Raw genomic sequence first — 19,025 nt, 5'->3', positions numbered from 1 at the left:
GGTGGAAGAGAGTATGTCCGGAGTACATGCGTCTTTAATTATGCTGGCTGCTTTTCCGTGGCAGCAGTGCGAACCACTGCACCACTATACCATCCTATCCATCATCCTGGTACCAAAGAAAAGCCAAGCAGCATGCCTTAATGACTTTCGGCCGGTGGCTCTGACATCCATCATTATGAAGTGCTTCGAAAGGCTAGTCATGCCACAAATCAATTCCAGCCTCCTGAACTACCTGGATCCACTACAGTTTGCCGACAAGTCCACAGCAGACACCATCTCCCTGGCCTTGCACTCAACCCTGGAACACCTAGATAACAAAGACATGCATGTCAGACTCCTATTTATTGACTATAGCTCAGCCTTCAACACTATTATTCCCATGTAACTCATCTCCAAATTTCGTGGCTTGGGCCTCGGCACCTCCATCTGTGACTGGATCCTGAACTTCCTAACTCACAGACCACAATCAGTAAGGATAGGCAACAACGCGTCATCCACGATTATCCTCAAAACCGGCATATCAGCTACGACTCTCACCAACATTTACAGATGCACCATAGAAAGCACTCTTTCTGGTTGTATCACAGCTTGGTATGGCTCCTGCTCTGCCCAAGACCGCAAGAAACAACAAAAGGTCGTGAATGTAGCCCAATCCATCACGCAAACTAGCCTCCCATCCATTGACTCTATCTACACTTCCCACTGCCTCAGCAAAGCAGCCAGCATAATTAAGGACCCCACGCGTCCCAGACATTCTCTCTTCCACCTCTTCCCTCGGGAAAAAGATACAAAAGTCTGAGATCACGTACCGACCAATTCAAGAACAGCTTCTTCCCTGCTGCTGTCAGGCTTTTGAATGGACCTATCCTGCATTAAGTTGATCTTTCTCTACACCCTAGCTATGACTCTAACACTACATTCTGCACTCTCTCGTTTCCTTCTCTATGAACGGTATGCTTTGTCTGTATAGCGCGCAAGAAACAATACTTTTCACCGTATGCTAATATATGTGGCAATAATAAATCAAATCAAATATCATCTACACCCTTACCCTTCACACTGCTAGCAGAAAAACACTCCACTGTTAGTTTCCCAGATTTTATCAATAATCATTAAATGAACATTCTGTATTGTGTACAGTTTTGGTCACCTAGTTACAGGAAGGATGTAAATAAGATTGAAAGAGTGCAGAGAAGGTTCACAAGGATGTTGCCGGGACTTGAGAAGCTGAGTTACAGAGAGAGATTGAATAGGTTGGGACTTTATTCCCTGGAGCGTAGAAGATTGAGGGGAGATTTGATAGAGGTGTATAAGATTTTGATGGGTATAGATAGAGTGAATGCAAGCAGGCTTTTTCCACTGAGGCTAGGGGAGAAAAAAACCAGAGGGCATGGGTTAAGGGTGAAAGGAGAAAAGTTTAAAGGGAATATTAGGGGGGGCTTCTTCACGCAGAGAGTGGTGGGAGTGTGGAATGAGCTGCCGGATAAAGTGGTAAATGCTGGGTCACTTTTAACATTTAAGAAAAACTTGGACGGGTTCATGGATGAGAGGGGTGTGGAGGGATATGGTCCAAGTGCAGGTCAGTGGGACTAGGCATAAAATGGTTCGGCACAGACAAGAAGGGCCAAAAGGCCTGTTTCTGAGCTGTAATTTTCTATGGTTCTATGGAACACACACAAATAAAAGAGCTACTCTTCAATTATCACACAAGCATGCACACAGTGCAGAAAGGGGCCATTCGGCCCATCGAGTCTGCACCGGCTCTCTGACAGAGCATTTTATCCAGGCCCTAACCCCATAAACTCCATGCATTTACCCTACTAATCCTCCCTATACATCCTGGGACACTAAGAGGCAATTTAGCATGGCCAATCCACCTAACCTGCATATCTTTTGATTATAGGAGGAAATGGAGTATCCAGAGGAAACCCACACACACACACACACAATGCAAAAGAATACTCAGCTAGCATTTAATTTGGGGAGGTGAATTTTTCTCCAGTCAGCAAAAAAATGGGAATAATAACTTCTGTCCTTTAGATGCCAGCTTGGCACTAATAGCAGTTGAGTGGGAATTAGTGCATCGCACAGTCTTGCTGGCTCTCCTACAGAAGGAGGGGACTTTTCAAGCCTACCCATTGTGGAGGCAGAGGGTGGACAAAACTATGCGCTTTAAATTAGCTGTACATGCCTTTGTACCGGCTTGTAGCTCCTGTGAACCTGGGTACCAGCTTTACATACTGCCGTGAGGGAATGGGACACCCTGCAGGAAGGTGTATACGAATGCAGACCTGCTGAATTTATCCAATATTTTCTGACTAAAATGAGGAGTGCAAAGCTCTTGAAGGATGGTAAGGGTAGAGGAGATTGCAGAGAAAGTGTGGATTAAGGCAATGAAAAGATTTGAAAAGAATCTTGATTATTGTAATAAGTCTTGGAGACAGAAGTCCCTTCACCAAAATCCCTTTATTTACAAGTCTGAGCGCAGCATACAGAGTGCTTTCAGTTAGCTGTTTACACTAGGAGTCCCAGAGGAACTGACACGCCTGGTTTAAGTACAAAGCACGAGGCCCCTGATTGGCCCATCAATTTGGCCCTTAATCAGGGAGTTCATATTCTAACAGGCTAACCTCAATTGCCTGATTAAAGATGATAAGACCATAAGAGATAGGAGCAGAATTAGGCCACTCAGCCCATCAAATCTGCTCCGCCATTCAATCATGGCTAATATTTTTCTCATCCCCATTCTCCTGCCTTTTCCCCATAACCCCTGATCTCCTTATTGATCAAGAACCTATCTATCCCTGTCTTAATGACACTCAATGACTTGGCCTCCACAGCCTTCTGCGGCAAAGTCGTTAAAATTATTAATATCAATGAACTGAGGAAAAATATTCTACTTATTCATATATGTGAGTAAACAGTTCAGCACAGCCTCTTATTATCTCTGCTTGTTTGTTTTAGGTAAATGGGTGAAGCCTTTCGATCCTCAGGACACATATGAAGATGACTTTCACATCGACGACACAACAACGGTTAAAGTTCAAATGATGAAGAGGAAAGGCAGATATTCTATGAATTACGACAGTGGACTTGCTAGTTCTGTGATTCTGATTCCATATAAAGGAAACGCTTCTCTAGTCTTGATCCTGCCAGACCGAGGAAAACTGGCAGGAGTGGAACAGAACCTGACCATTACCAATTTTCAAAACTTAATAACCTCCTTACGGATTGGGTAAGTTTCGCAACAGTGAAATCAAGTTAAATGTAATTATTTTCCAGCTGCCCAGAGGCGCTATGTTCTAATCAGTATCCAGGCGGCAAAAGATCATCATTCCATGGCAATTTTACTGTAGTCATCAACTACTTTCAAATTGCATACTCTTACTGCCCCAAGCTCCATTGCTTTCATGAAAGATGAGCTGAAAGGGAAGAGGTTGAGAGTGATTAGTGTGGCCACGTGATCCGAGATATTGATTTTCAAGTTGCAGCGTCTCCAAGAGCTGAGGATTTGAATCCTACTCCTGACAAAAGCCCTTCACAGAGGCAGACTCATTCATGGATATGGCAGCCTGGTGTCTATTTAACTTGGTTAGTACATCACAGGCCTCCATCAATGATCAGAAGATATGAGTTGACATCCAACTATGGCTCCTGGACAACTTAAGTACAGTTTATGCTCAGGGCTAAAGTAAAATTTATTTATTAGTCACAAGTAGGCTTACATTAACACTGCAATAAAGTTACTGTGAAAATCCCCTAGTCGTCACACTCCGGCACCCTTCAGGTCAATGCACCTAACCAGCACGTCTTTCAGACTGTGGGAGGAAACTGGAACACCCAGAGGAAACCCATGCAGACACAAGGAGAACGTGCAAACTCCATACAGACAGTGACCCAAGCCAGGAATCGAACCTGGGTCCCTGGCGCTGTGAGGCAGCAGTGCCAACCACTGTGCCACTGTGCCACCCTAGGCTAAGGTTGATAGATGTGGAGGATGAGACATTGTTGAGGATTAGCTATAACCAGTAACAAAACAGTCTCCAGGGGCTGCTCCTGATCCTGTTTGTTTTGTCTTTACTTCCACAGAAGGCACAATGGCACAGTGGGGGGTCAGCACTGCTGCCTCACTGCACCAGGGTTCGATTCTGGCCTTGGGTGACTGTACGGGGTTTGCACATTCTCCCCGTGTCTGCATGGATTTCCTCCGGGTGCTCTGGTTTCCTTCCTTAGGCCAAAGATGTGATTGTTGTTTGACCGTGCTAAATTGACCCTTAGGCCAAAAGCCTACCACCTTGGAATGGAAATCCCCGTTGGCCATGGGCGCGATTTTACAATCTCGCCCGAGCAAGGTCTTTAAAATCCTGCCCTTAGTGTCCCAAAATGTGTCGGAGGGAGATTAGTGGGGCAAATAGGTGGGTAAATACGTAGGGTTAGGGGATAGGGCCTGGGTAGGATGCTCTGTGAGAGAGTCGATGCAGACTCGATGGGCGATTGGTCTCTTTCTGCACAGTAAGATTCTATGACTGACCCTCCTGAGGAGAAATGGTAAATTATGTTACTCACGATAAGTGGTCGTGGTAGCATCATCACTTCAGACCAGTCTTTACGTTCAAGCTATTTTATTTTAAGCCTCTTCCTCAGAGGTGCCGATCGACAAGGAGCTCAACACCAACGTGTTGCAGCTGTTTCTATTTTTAGCACAATTAATGTCACAGGTTTTACTGGCAATTCTCTTAATGAGGTCATTGTCACACTCTGGTCAGTAGTATATTGGCAAGTTGAGGAGAGTGCTCTGCAGAGTTGAAATAATAACATATTTCAACCTCCATTATACATTCTGGCCTTGGGTGACTGTCAGATGCTATGTAATCTATAAATAACAAAGCAGTCTCCAGGGGTTGTAAGGCTACTCCTGATCCTGTTTGTTTTGTCTTTGCTTCCACAGATGGCACGGTGGTGCAGTTGTTAACACTGCTGCCTCACAGCGCCAGGGAACCCAATTCAATTCTGGCCTTGGGTGACTGTGTCGGAGTCTGCACATTCTCCCCGTATCCGCATGGGTTTCCTACGGGTGCTCCATTTTTCTTCCACAGTCTGAAAGACGTTCTAGTTTGGTGCATTGGCCATGCTAAATTCTGCCTCAGTGTACTTGAACAGGCGCCGGAGTGTGGCGACAAGGGGATTTTCACAGTAACTTCATTGCAGTGTTAATGCAGGCCTACTTGTGACACGAATAAATAAAAATCATAAAACGGGGAAATCCATCCCTAAATCAGGAGGTTTATGAGTTTGATCAGTTTATTTAATGATAAAAAGGATTAGAAAATCAGCAAATAGTCAAACGTATCAAAATTCTTGTCTCCTTCCTACTGAACAGTGATTCGCCAGTACTGGGATAATGGGCAGAATCTTACCACCGGCAGGATTTTTCCGACCCGCCGTAGTGAACAGAGATTTGGCTTGCCGCCAAATTCTCCACTTCACTGCAGAGAGAGCGTGGCGTGAATGGACATTAAGATCGCATCCGATATATTCATTTATGATATGAACAAAACAGGAAAATTTCAATTGTATGTTTAATTGGGAGGATTAATTTTGACAACGAGGTGCCATCAAGGCTTTGCAGTATGAAAATTCTAAAAGAATAGGCGACAGAGAGAGGTAGCTGATTGACCAGATATTGAGTTAGAAACGAGAGTCAGGCTAACACTGTTCATCTTCACTTACGTGGGAATTTCAGCAACCTGTTTGCCAATCACACATGCCAAAAAGAGAAAATCCAGAGTTATCCAAGATGCAATGTTACTGCAAAAGCTTGCTTTATAAAAGGCATCTGACTGCTTGACTCACCATTCAAACACATTGAACAGCGTTGTTGTACAAACCGATGTGTTTTAATCTCTAACAGGCTCACAGAACGGAATTCTCCATTGGCCTTGGGCAGGATTTTACGAGCGAGGTTGTAAAATAGCGGCCACTATGTCGAATTTAAGTAGTTAAACACAATTATCTTTATTTTGAAGCTGCCTAGAAAATAGTTAATATATGCATCTGAAACCTGGCCAGGATTTTGCCTTCTCTTCTTCCAGCTGCTGTTTCCTTCTGTGAACTATGGTTCCGGGTTTTTCGTTGAACACAAGCTCTTTGTGTGAGCACTCTTTGAATCATAGAATATCTGCAGTGCAGTAGGAGGTCATTCGGCCCATCGAACTTGCACTGACAACAATCCCACCCATGCCCTAACCCCGTAACCCTTCATATTTACCCTACTAATCTCCCTGACATCCCCCTAACACTGAGGGGCAATTTTACATGGTCAATCAATCTAACCCACACATTCTTGGACTGTGGGAGGAAACCAGAGCACCCGGAGGAAATCCACGCAGTCATGGGGAGAATGTGCAGACTCTTATATCCCAAAAGTGCCTTGGCAACCGGTCAATGAATTGATCAGAAATCCAATTGCATCGTTCGATTAGGCCAATCAGATAGAGCCAGCACAGAGGAGCGGGGCCCTCCAGACCCCAGCATGTTCAAGCCTTATGCATATAGCTGACATTCCAATGCCCATATAAAGAAACACTGGCTCCACAACGTCTGTAATCAACTTCTCTTGGACTTGCCTCATTGAGAGGGATCAAACCTGCCAGAAAATGTTAGGGCTGACCTGTTTTTGGTACCCTTTTAACAGAGTGATAAATCTTAATTACTGCCAATCTCTTTGGAACCTAAAAAATAATTTTTATAACTTTGAAGAATCTGACTCCTGCAGATCAAAGATTCCTTAAAAAAAAGGCTTAACTTTAAATTATTTTTAAACTTTTGCTTTTTTCCACTCCCCTTTCCGTTTTATTTTCTGTACTTAATTTGACATTCGATTCATTATTCAAAGTGATGAGACTTCCCAATTCAGAATCTGCTGCTCTTAATGTTTCATCACTTTGACTGGTGGAAGAGATACCCAGTTACTTGCCCTGGTCCCAGCTACCCCAAGTTTTTTTGGGGTTCTCTACACCTGTACAAGAGGGAGGGGTCACAACTAAGTTGGAAGGGCACAAATATCCTGGCTGGGAGCTTTGCTAGTGCAGTTCGGGGGGGTTTAAACTAGTATGGCAGGGGGGTGGGGATCAAACTATTAGGTCTATAAGTGTGGTGGCTGGGGACGAGCTTGGGGCTGGGACAAGGCCGGCAAAGAAGAAGAGCACTCTGGGGGAGGACGACCTCACTGAGCCTGGGGGTCTGGAGTGCTTATACTTCAATGCAAGGAGCGTAGCAGGTAAAACAGACGAACTTGGGGCCTTAATGCGCACGAGGAATTTGGATGTGGTTGCGGTGACAGAGACTTGGTTGAAAGAGGGGCAGGACTGGCAGCTGAATATTCCAGGGTACAAGTGTTTTAGGCGAGACAGAGGAGGGGCCAAAAGAGGTGGGGGAGTAGCGGTATTGGTTGGAGAGCATATTACAGCGGTGCAGAGGGAGGACAATTCAGAGGAGTCGTGTAGCGAGTCACTCTGGGTGGAGCTTAGAAACATGAAAGGCGCAGTCACTATGTTGGGGGTGTACTACAGGCCCCCCAACAGCCCAAGGGAAGTGGAAGAATGGATATGTCAGGAGATACTGGATAGGTGCAGGAAATATAGGGTTGTTGTAGTGGGAGACTTCAATTTCCCTGGTATAGACTGGAAATCGCTGAGGGCAGGGACTCTGGATGGGGAGGAATTTGTAAAATGTGTACAGGAGGGTTCGTTGGAACAATATGTGGACAGCCCGACTAGAGAGGGGGCTATACTGGACCTGGTACTGGGGAATGAGCCCGGTCAGGTCTTCAAAGTTTTGGTTGGGGAACATGTGGCAAATAGTGACCACAATTCTGTTAGCTTTAGGATAGTGATGGAAAAGGATGAGTGGTGTCCCAAGGGTAAGGTGTTGGATTGGGGGAAGGCTAACTTTATTGGGATCAGGCAGAAATTGGCAGCTCTTGATTGGGAGAGGTTGTTTGAGGGTAAATCCACATCTGGTATGTGGCAGTCTTTTAAGGAACGGTTGTTAGGGCTACAGGACAAGCATGTGCCTGTAAAAAAGGATAGGAAGGGTAGGATTAGAGAACCGTGGATAACCAGGGAAATTGAGGGACTGGTCAAAAGGAAAAGAGAGGCGTATGTTAGGTCCAAGCAGCTAAAAATGGAGGGAGCTCTGGTGGAGTACAATGAAAGTAGGAAAATACTCAAACGGGGAATTAGAAGAGCAAAAAGGGGTCACGAAATGTTCTTGGCAGACAGGATTAAGGAGAATCCCAAGGCATTTTATTCATACGTTAGGAACAAAAGGGTTGTTAGGGAAAAAATTGGACCTCTCAGGGACAAAAGTGGGGACTTATGCTTGGAGCCCAAAGAAGTAGGGGAGATCCTAAATGAATACTTTGCGTCGGTATTCACAAAGGAGAGGGATGTGTTGACTGGGAGTGTCTCGGAGGGGAGTGTTGAACCGTTGGAGAAAATCTCCATTACAAAGGAGGAAGTGTTAGGTTTGTTAGAGAATATAAAGACTGACAAATCCCCAGGGCCTGATGGAATCTATCCAAGGCTGCTCAGGGAGACGAGAGGTGAAATCGTTGGGCCTCTGACGCAAATCTTTGTCTCGTCACTGGACACAGGTGAGGTCCCAGAGGATTGGAGGATAGCCAATGTGGTCCCGTTATTTAAGAAGGGTAGGAAGGATAACCCGGGTAATTATAGGCCGGTGAGCTTGACGTCCGTGGTGGGGAAGTTGTTGGAGAAGGTTCTTAGAGATAGGATGTATGCGCATTTAGAAAGGAATAAACTCATTAACGATAGTCAGCATGGTTTTGTGAGAGGGAGGTCATGCCTCACTAACCTGGTGGTGTTTTTTGAAGAAGTGACCAAAATGGTTGACGAAGGAAGGGCCGTGGATGTTGTCTATATGGACTTTAGTAAAGCGTTTGACAAAGTCCCTCATGGTAGGCTAGTGAAAAAGGTTGGATCCCATGGGATAAAGGGGGAGGTGGCTAGATGGGTGGAGAACTGGCTTGGTCATAGAAGACAGAGGGTGGTAGTGGAAGGGTCTTTTTCCGGCTGGAGGCCTGTGACTAGTGGTGTACCGCAGGGCTCTGTATTGAGACCTCTGCTGTTTGTGATTTATATAAATGATCTGGAAGAAGGAGTAACTGGGGTGATCAGTAAGTTTGCGGACGACACAAAACTGGCAGGACTTGCAGATAGTGAGGAACATTGTCAGAGGCTACAGAAGGATATAGATAGGCTGGAAATTTGGGCAAGGAAATGGCAGATGGAGTTCAATCCTGATAAATGCGAAGTGATGCATTTTAGTGGGAATAATGTAGGGAGGAGCTACACGATAAATGGAAGAACCATAAAGGGTGTAGAGACGCAGAGGGACCTGGGTGTGCAAGTCCACAGATCTTTGAAGGTGACGTCACAGGTGGAGAAGGTGGTGAAGAAGGCATATGGCATGCTTGCCTTTATAGGACGGGGCATAGAGTATAAGAGTTGGGGTCTGATGTTGCAGATGTATAGAACGTTGGTTCGGCCGCATTTGGAATACTGCGTCCAGTTCTGGTCGCCACACTACCAGAAGGACGTGGAGGCTTTGGAGAGAGTACAGAGGAGGTTTACCAGGATGTTGCCTGGTATGGAGGGGCTTGGTTATGAGGAGAGATTGGGGAAACTGGGGTTGTTCTCCTTGGAAAGACGGAGGATGAGGGGAGACTTAATAGAGGTGTATAAAATTATGAAAGGCATAGATAGGGTGAACGGTGGGAAGCTTTTCCCCGGATCGGTGGTGACGTTCACGAGGGGTCATAGGTTCAAGGTGAAGGGGGGGAGGTTTAACACAGATATCAGAAGGACATATTTCACACAGAGGGTCGTGGGGGCCTGGAATGTGTTGCCGGGCAAGGTGGTGGAGGCGGACACACTGGGAACGTTTAAGACTTATCTAGACAGCTATATGAACGGAGTGGGAATGGAGGGATACAAAAGAGTGGTCTAGTCTGGACCAGGGAGCGGCGCGGGCTAATTGTTCCTTGTTTCTCGTTTCAAGGCTTCATTCTATGATCATCTTGCTGGTGCCAGTACAGAGCGAGACTGCGGATAGTTGGGAACCTGTCTCGGGGGCAGGGAATTCATATGGTGTTCGTGGAAGTGGAAATGACTAGGATTGGGAAGCATTTCCCGATCAGGGCCATTGTGATCTCCTGGACTCGTTTCGATCGCCTCAGGGGGTCGGAGAGGAATTTCCCAGATTTTTTTTCCCCATATTGGCCCTGGGGTTTTTCACTCTGGGTTTTCGCCTCTCCCTGGAGATCACATGGTCTGGAATGGGGGGGTGGGGGTGAGTTAATAGGTTGTAATGAACAAAGCATCGTAGCTGTGAGGGACAGCTCGGTGGATAGGATTTTGGTATGTAGATAGGCTGGAAAATTGGGCGGGGATCCTGGATTCAGGATTCAATCCTGGACCGGGGAGCGGCGCGGGCTTGGAGGGCCGAAGGGCCTGTTCCTGTGCTGTATTGTTCTTTGTTCTTTGTTTGTTCTTTGTATGTTACAGAGTAAAGTTCCATTGAAATGGGGGCAGCACAGTGGTTAGCATTGCTGTCTCACAGCGCCAGGGACCTGGGTTAAATTCCCGGCTTGGGTCCTTGTCTGTGTGGAGTTTGCACTTTCTCCCCATGTCGGCGTGGGTTTCCTCCGGGTGCTCCGGTTTCCTCCCACAGTCCAAAGATGTGTGAGTTAGGTGGATTGGCCATGATAAATTGTCCATTAGTGTCAGGGGGATTAGCAGGGTAAATACGTGGGGTTACAGGGACGGAGCCTGGGTGGGATCGTTGTCGGTGCAGGTGTGATGAGCTGAATGGCCGCCTTCTGCACTGTAGGGTATCTATGAAATTCTCTGGGTCAATGCAGGTCCACCAAACTACTCAGTGCAAAATCCAGCCTGAAAAATTGGGTTTTTCTATGTTTCCATAAGATGTAGGAACAGAATTAGGCCACTCGGCCCATCGAATCTGCTCCGCCACTCAATCATGGCCGATATTTTTCTCATCCCTAATCTCCTACCTTTCCCCATAACCCCTGATCCTCTTATTAATCAAGAACCTAGCTTTCATTAGAAGTAATATGCTACTTGAGTCAAAGGAGCTTTCCTTGCTCCACATTTATTTCCTAGCGTGTGTGGAAATCAAAAGCAATTTTTAGTACTAAAGAATTGCATAAAATTCATGATTAGTTTTGTAATAACTTTACATAAAGTGTACATTTGATATCAGAACACAACATAACATCACATTTTTCCCAATAACTGCATTAAACTTCAAACTTTTCTCCTGTTAAATTGAAATCTAATTCAACAAGTACGGATTCTCTGCAGATTCCTCTGGTTCCCTGTACCCATGGAGTTAACACGCAACCAACCAGTGTCCCCTACTGGAAGGGGAGTGTATGGTCAGGAAAATACTAGTGACACTCTGGAACCATGGGTTCCAGCAAAAAATCACCTTCGCTTTGCAAATAAAGGGGAGATAATGGATGAAAAGTTGGAGTATTATGTATAAATAATATATATACAATGAAAGGCTTCATAAGACAAGTGTACATATTTGGAGGAAATTGTGAGGTAAATATCTTTCTGACTCCAAATAGGTCTGTGGATCTGCACCTTCCAAAGTTGTCGTTGAAGTCTTCTTACCAGCTCAGACACCTACTGATGGCAATGGGCATTGTCGATGTATTCACCAACATTGCAAACCTCTCCAAAATCACTAAATCTGTACCGCTACAAGTATCAAAGGTAAAACACTTCCGTTTTGAACTGAAATGCCCATAACAATCGATCTTTACTCAACTTATGTTGGATTGTGAAACCCTGGACAAGTTATTTGCCTGTTTCAGATATTAATATTTGAATAATCAGCAGAAGACAGATTTGTTCCTTGGCATTTTGTTGTGATCTTTCCATCTTGCATTGTTATCTTTCCAGAGTTCCATCCCCAAGAAATATTTTACATAATGCAGCCTAAAGAAGGGTGTTGTCAGAGTTTTAAGTGACAGAAGGCCATTGTTTTGTTTCTGGCTATAAACAGACTCCCTCCAGGTTTTACTCACCTGTGTACCAAACCAAAGATGACAAATTGCAACTCTGACATTTGTTTCCACGTCATAGACTGATAGACCTTTACAGCACAGAAGAGGCCCTTTGGCCCATCATGTCAGCGCCAACCATCAAGCATCTATCTATTCAGATCCCATCTTCCTGCACTTGGTCCGTAGCTTTGTATGCTATGGCATTTCAAGTGCTCATCTAAATACTTCTTAAATGTTGTGAAGGTTCCCGCGTCTTCCACCCTTTCAGGCAGTGAGTTCCAGATTCCCGCCACCCTTTGGATGAAAAAGTTTTTCCTCAAATTCCCTCTAAATCTCCTGCCCTTAACCTTAAATCTATGCCCCCTGGTTATTGGCCCCTCTGCTAAGGGGAAAGATTCTTCCTATCTATCCCAGCTATGTCCCTCATAATTTTGAACACCTCAATCAGGTCCTCCCACAGCCTTCTCTGCTCTGAGGAAAACAACTCCAGCCTAGCCAGTCTCTCTTCACAGCTGATTGCTCCAGCCCAGGCCACATCCGAGTGAATCTCCTCTGCACCCTTTCTAGTGTAATCACATCCTTCCTATAGTGCAGTGACCAGAACTGCACACAGTACTCTAACTGTGGCCTAACATGCATTTACACAACTCCTTCATAACCTCCCTGCTCTTGTATTCTATGCTTCAGTTAATAAAGGTATTCCATATCCCTTCTTAACCACCTTATCTAGTAGTCCCGCTCTCTTCAGGGATCTTTGGACATGAACTCAAGATCCCTCCTTCCTAGTGTCCTACCATTCATTTTGTATTCACTTGCCTTGTTAACCCTCTCACAATGCATCACCTCACAGTTCATTGATAATATTCTGGAATCCATAATTCAGCAAATAAATAGACATCAAATGTCCAAGCAACAGTATTGATAATTAGTACAGCTATTAAAAACCTGCAAAAAAAAGACTCTATCAATTCAGTTTGCCCCTGTGCATCATAAGAGATACGCTCTCTATCCCGCTCAAAACCATTTGATCTCACAGGCAATTCAAAAAAGGTTCAAAATCCAGGCTAATTAGAGGAAAAAAAGTCTGGGAAATTGCCCTTCGACATTGCAACCACCTCCACCCCGACCCAACCGCCCAATCCCCCAACTCTTTGCTGATGATTAGTTGATTGGCCTCTTTCTTTGTTCCATGATTCCAACTTTTGAGTGGGACTTCAGCAAGGCGTAAATAATTTATGAGCAAACTAAATTGAAGGGCCGAGGCCCACGAACAGAATTGGTAAAGTTTCTGTAATAACTCCACGAAGGCGAAAGTCCCGTCACCAAGTTACTTTATTTACACCATACATCTGTACACAGCCAGCTCTCCAGTTGCTCCCTGCTGAAAGGCAGGCTGGGAGACTGACACACCTGCTTTAAATAGGGAGCACGAGACTCCCTGATTTAACCATCAATTAGGTCTCATCAGGTAATTATTTTCTGGAAGGACTCATCAGGTAGCTCTTTCGGGTACCAACGTAATAAACGAACTCAAATTAACTTAGGGACAAAGTAAAAGGGGCAGCTCCCCAAAAGGAAGGGGGAACAGCCCGAACCAAAAACAAAGTCGAAAGGAAACTTAAAACGTCAAACCAAAAGGTGATTGTCGTGGTTGAAGGACTCATCAGGTAGTCCATACTCTAGCAAGCCAACCTCATTAGCCTGGCTGAAGTCATCACAGTTTCGAATATGATTCCATCGGAAAGCTGCAGAACTGTGCCACATTGTTTATTATTGTATCTTAATCGGGGTGATAATGTTGTGAAAGTAACACAGACGAAATCTGACATTCAGCACTTTCAGCGACAGGATGAGATACATGAAGACAAAGTAGCATGAGTTTTATAAACTAATACAATGTAGGGAATGCTGAGGGAGATAAAAAAAAGTTTCACAGTTTTGATGTTCTGGGATAGGAATGGTCTTCCATTCCATTCTACTGCTGTAACTCCAAAGGCAGCTCAGACAAAACCCTGATTCAGTCAGTTCCAACATCAGAGCAGGAAAAGCTTCAAGGAAATCCATTGGCAGCGAGCGATTTTGCTTCAAGACTTCAACTAAACGCAATAAAGATGAAGCGGGCAAGAGTATAGGTTGAAAGAAATCTGCAGCTTAGAATAAAGGAAGGTTCAAAGCAGCGTTGGTGCCATTAGCATCAAAAAAGCACAAGGTAATATTAATCTCAAGGAAGAGAGAGGTTGATGGTTACAATGAAAGGATACCTGATGAAGGGATAGCGCTCCGAAAGCTCGTGCTACCAAATAAACCTGCTGGACTTTAACCTGGTGTTGTGAGACAACTTACTGAATCTTGGGCAGACTTGGCGATCATACAGTTGCGAGCTGGAAGGTCCCACCACACCTCCAGCAAAGTAATGTAATTGGAACAGGGCAGTTTCTCAACCGGCCACCCACCCCCAGTCGGTCGGGTTGCTACCATTCCTGCCGTTGGGAATGTCTGTGGGCAGAGGGACCACGTCAGGCCTCCCTCCTGAAGCCATTTTCCCACCCAGCTCATCGACAGAAGGCTGATAAAATTCCAACTGTTATTTTGGCTAATTAGATTCCTTCCCGTTTCCTTGTTCTTGTAGGTGGTTCACGAGGCAGTGCTGGATGTCGATGAAAAAGGAACGGAAGCTGCAGCAGGTTCAGGAGTTGGTTTAATGCCAATGTCAAGACTTTCTCAGCTTAAGCTGAACAGACCCTTCTTACTATTAATTGCTGATCACAACACCAAGAGTGTGCTGTTCGCGGGACGAGTGATGAACCCCACTGTTTGATGCTGGTACATACTCCACACAGTCACAGAAATGCGGTACCAATAAACTAAAAACAAAGAAATTACTTATAAAAGCTGTCAACATTTAAATAGCTTGAAGGTTCATTAAATATAACTGTCTTCGATCATAATCAATTGTAAGAAATGTAGACTTACTGTATATCATGCTTTGTATAAAGCCTCATATTAAGTTGTCTAATATAATTTACATTAAAGTAGACAATTCATCTGAACTTTAAGAGTGTCATTTGCAGCTCTTTTCTTCAAAACTGCTCATGTTTGGTAAATTTAGTTCCTTTTATTTGATGGTTAGGACCGATCAAAAGACCCGGTTTTCATTTGCAGCTGCGTGATGTTTTATTCTGTATGACGTGTTGATTTTATTTTAAGAAGTCTCACAACACCAGGTTAAAGTCCAACAGGTTTATTTGAAATGACGAGCTTTCGGAACGCTGCTCCTTCATCGGGTGAGAAGGAGCAGCACTCCAAAAGCTCATGATTCCAAATAAACCTGTTGGACTTTAACCTGGTGTTGCGAGACTTCTTACTATGCCCACCCCAGTCTCTCCACCTCATGATTTTATTTTAAGTTTAATTTTATTTATTAGTGTCACAAGTAGCCTTAAATTAACACAGCAATGAAGTTACTGTGAAAATCCCCTAGTCACCACACCCTGGCACCTGTTTGGGTACACTGAGGAAGAATTTTAGCATGGCCAATGCACCTAACCAGCATGTCTTTTGGACTGTGTGAGGAAACTGGAGCACCCGGAGGAAACCCACGCAGGCATGGGGAGAATGTGCAGTCTCCACACAGACAGTGACCCAGCCGGGAATCAAACCCAGGCTCCTGGCGCTGTGAGGCAGCAGTGCTAACCACTGTGCCCCATACACTATCAATCTATTTTCTGGGGGTCCACTGGAAGAGTAAAGTGTTTTGGAGTTGAGAAATTACATCCGTGGCCACACAAATACCAATGTGCCCAAAATTCCGTCTGGAAATTTCAGGCTTTAGTGCACCTGCTCCAGCAGAACCTACAACTGATTTGATTAGATTTGATTTATTATTGTCACATGTATTGGGATACAGTGAAAAGTATTGTTTCTTGCACATATACATACAAAAGCATACCGTTCATAGAGAAGGAAAGGAGAGAGTGCAGAATGTAGTGTTACAGTCATAGCTAGGGTGTAGAGAAAGGTAATGCAAGGTAAGTCCATTCAAAAGTCTGACAGCAGCAGGGAAGAAGCTGTTCTTGAGTCGGTTGGTACGCGACCTCAGACTTTTGTATCTTTTTCCCAACGAAAGAAGTTGGAAGAGAGTATGGTAAACCACTGCTAGCTTATTGCCTGTGTGCGTGTGACATGCCTGGACATGCCCCTGCCGGCCCTGTCTGGGACTCCTCCCCCCCGGGTCCAGGTATAAAGGTGACTGCTCCCCATCCCCTGCCTCAGTCTCTGGACCAGTTCATCGGCATGGGTGTGCTCCAAGTCTTTTGCTAATAAAAGCCTATTTGTTCTTGCATACAAACTAGTCTTTGCTTGATTGATAGTGCATCAGTCCGGGGTGCGTGTGGTCCTTTATTATGCTGGCTGCTTTTCCGAGGCAGCTGGAAGTGTAGACAGAGTCAATGGATGGGAGGTGGTTTGCGTGATGGATTGGGCTATATTCACGATCTTTTGTAGTTTCTTGTGGTCTTGGGCAGAGCAGGAGCCATACCAAGCTGTGATACAACCAGAAAGAATGCCTTGTATGGTGCCTCTGTAAAGGTTGGTGGGACTATTGGCACCAAATGGACTAAAGTTATTCATTGCCTCTGCTATGTCATTGCGATCAATCATTCTATTCTTCATACCCTCAATGGCTAGCTTTAAAAGCTACTCCTCATTTGAAGTTGAATATTTCCAGCCAAATATGTCACAGGCTAAGTCCTCTAGGTTACCCCTTCATTTATAAGGGAGGTGATGGCCTAATGATATTATCACTAGACTATTAATCCAGAAGCTCAACTAATGTTCTGGGGACCTGGTTTCGAATCCCGCCATGTGGAGTTTGAATTTTATAAAGATAAAAACAGTAATGCAGCTGACTCTCAACTGCCCTCTGAAATGCCCTAGCAAGCCACTCAGCTGTATCAATCACTCAAGGGCAACTAGGGTTGGGCAATAAATGCTGGCCAGCCAGTGATGCCCATATCCAATGAATAAATAAAACTTATTCAAACTAAACGAAGGGACCCCCACTGAATACTTCGACAATGCAGGGTCACTATGATGCCAGTACAGCAATCCTGCCTGCTGATCCAGCTCAATTGGAAAATTGGGTCTATCTCATGCATTGTAAAAAAAATCTAAACACCTTTTTAAAAAAAACATATATATATATATATTACTATGTTCTTACCAGAATGGGAAATGACAGTATGAATTGTACCTTTGAAATCATATTACATCCAGAGATGATATTAAGAACACCTAAATGGCCTGATATGGTCAAAGGTACTCTTCAACTGCGCTAACAATGTGCCTCAACATTTTCTCTTGTGGATTGTTACAACTCAATGTTTGCTAAGCCATTTCAGAGGGCAGTTAACTTTCCATGGGTCTGGAGTCACATATATGCCAGACTAGGTCATAGAGTCATAGAGGTTAACAGCATGGAAACAGGCCCTTCAGCCCAACTTGTCCATGCCGCCCAGGTTTTACCATTAAGCTAGTCGCAATTGCCCACATTTGCCCATATCCCTCTATACCCATCTTACCCATGTAACTATCTAAATGTTTTTTAAAAGACAAAATTGCACCCGCCTCTCCTACTGCCTCTGGCAACTCATTCCAGGCACTCACCATCCTCTGAGTGAAAAAATTGCCCCTCTGGGTCCTTTTGTATCTCTCCCCTCTCACTTTAAAGCTATGTCCTCTGGTTTTAGACTCCCCTACATTTGGGAAAAGATGTTGACTATCTACCTTATCTATTCCCATCATTATTTTATAGACCTCTATATGATCACCCCTAAGCCTCCTATGCTCCAGGGAAAAAAGTCCCAGTCTATCCAGCCTCTCCTTATAACTCAAACCATCAAGTCCTGATAGCATCCTGGTAAATATTTTCTGCACTCTTTCTAGTTTAATAATATATTTTCTACAATAGGGTGACCAGAACTGTACACAGTATTCCAAGGTAAAAGACATTGGTGAACCAGATGGGCTTACAATTCGGTAAGATAGTTTTATGGTCACCTGTTTAACATCAACTACAGCTCCTCTGACAATGTAGCATGCTGGCCTACAGCACAAATATATAGGCTCAGATTGACAAGTAACAGGTAACATTCGCACCACATAAACGCAAGGCCATGATGAGCCTGAACAAGAAAAAGGCCAGCCATCTCACTCAGTCTTCAACAGCACCATCATCACTGAGTCCCTCACGATCAGCATCTTGGGGAAGCCATTGATTAGAAGTCTAACTAGATCTGTTATTTGAACACCATGATAATACAAAGAGCTGCATGTTCTGCCACAGTGATTCACCCTGATTCCTGAAAACCTCTCTTCAATGGTCAAGTCAGGAGTGTGATTGAATACACCTGAATAGGTGCAGCCACCCCAACATTTAAGAAATTTGCCACCATCCAAGATGGAACAGTCCACTTGATCAGCATCTCTATCACTGGACTCAATATTAAGTCCATCTATCATCACTACACTGTGGTCTCAGCACATGTGATCTATAGCATAGATTACCTTGACAGCTTCTCTTTACCTTGCAATCTCCATCACCAAGGTCAAAATAAGCATTATCATGGGAACACCATCATCGTTGGAATAACATCAACAGACCCAAAAAGGAAAGTCAACTGTGTCAAAAGATGCTCGCAGGCTGAGAAATGCAAAAAGGGAAAGTTTACATTTGTCACAGGCACATAAGATCTGGGCATTCTACATCAGAACAACTTCCTGCATAAATAAGACCCTCAGATCACCTCTGGTTCTTCCAGAGCCTCAGTAGCCTCTGGTTATCCACCCTTGGGTCCCAGAATCAACTTCTACTTATTTACTCCATCAAACCTCCTTTTAACCTTCA

At 44.5% G+C, this 19,025-nt stretch overlaps 1 protein-coding gene across 1 annotated transcript in view; it reads left to right on the top strand.

Moving 5' to 3' along the window:
- Window positions 1-15,171, top strand: part of LOC144507270 (alpha-1-antiproteinase F-like) — a 28,591-nt gene extending 13,420 nt beyond the window's left edge. Inside the window, exons 3-5 of the mRNA XM_078234290.1 lie at window positions 2,965-3,235; window positions 11,681-11,828; window positions 14,751-15,171. Coding sequence (XP_078090416.1) covers window positions 2,965-3,235; window positions 11,681-11,828; window positions 14,751-14,939 — 608 coding nt within the window. The 3' untranslated portion in view covers window positions 14,940-15,171. The remainder of the gene's footprint in view (window positions 1-2,964; window positions 3,236-11,680; window positions 11,829-14,750) is intronic.
- Window positions 15,172-19,025: the final 3,854 nt, after the last annotated feature.

This window comes from Mustelus asterias, chromosome 18 (assembly GCF_964213995.1).
Source record: "Mustelus asterias chromosome 18, sMusAst1.hap1.1, whole genome shotgun sequence".
Taxonomy (NCBI): domain Eukaryota; kingdom Metazoa; phylum Chordata; class Chondrichthyes; order Carcharhiniformes; family Triakidae; genus Mustelus; species Mustelus asterias.
This window is presented reverse-complemented; position numbering and strand designations above follow the sequence as displayed.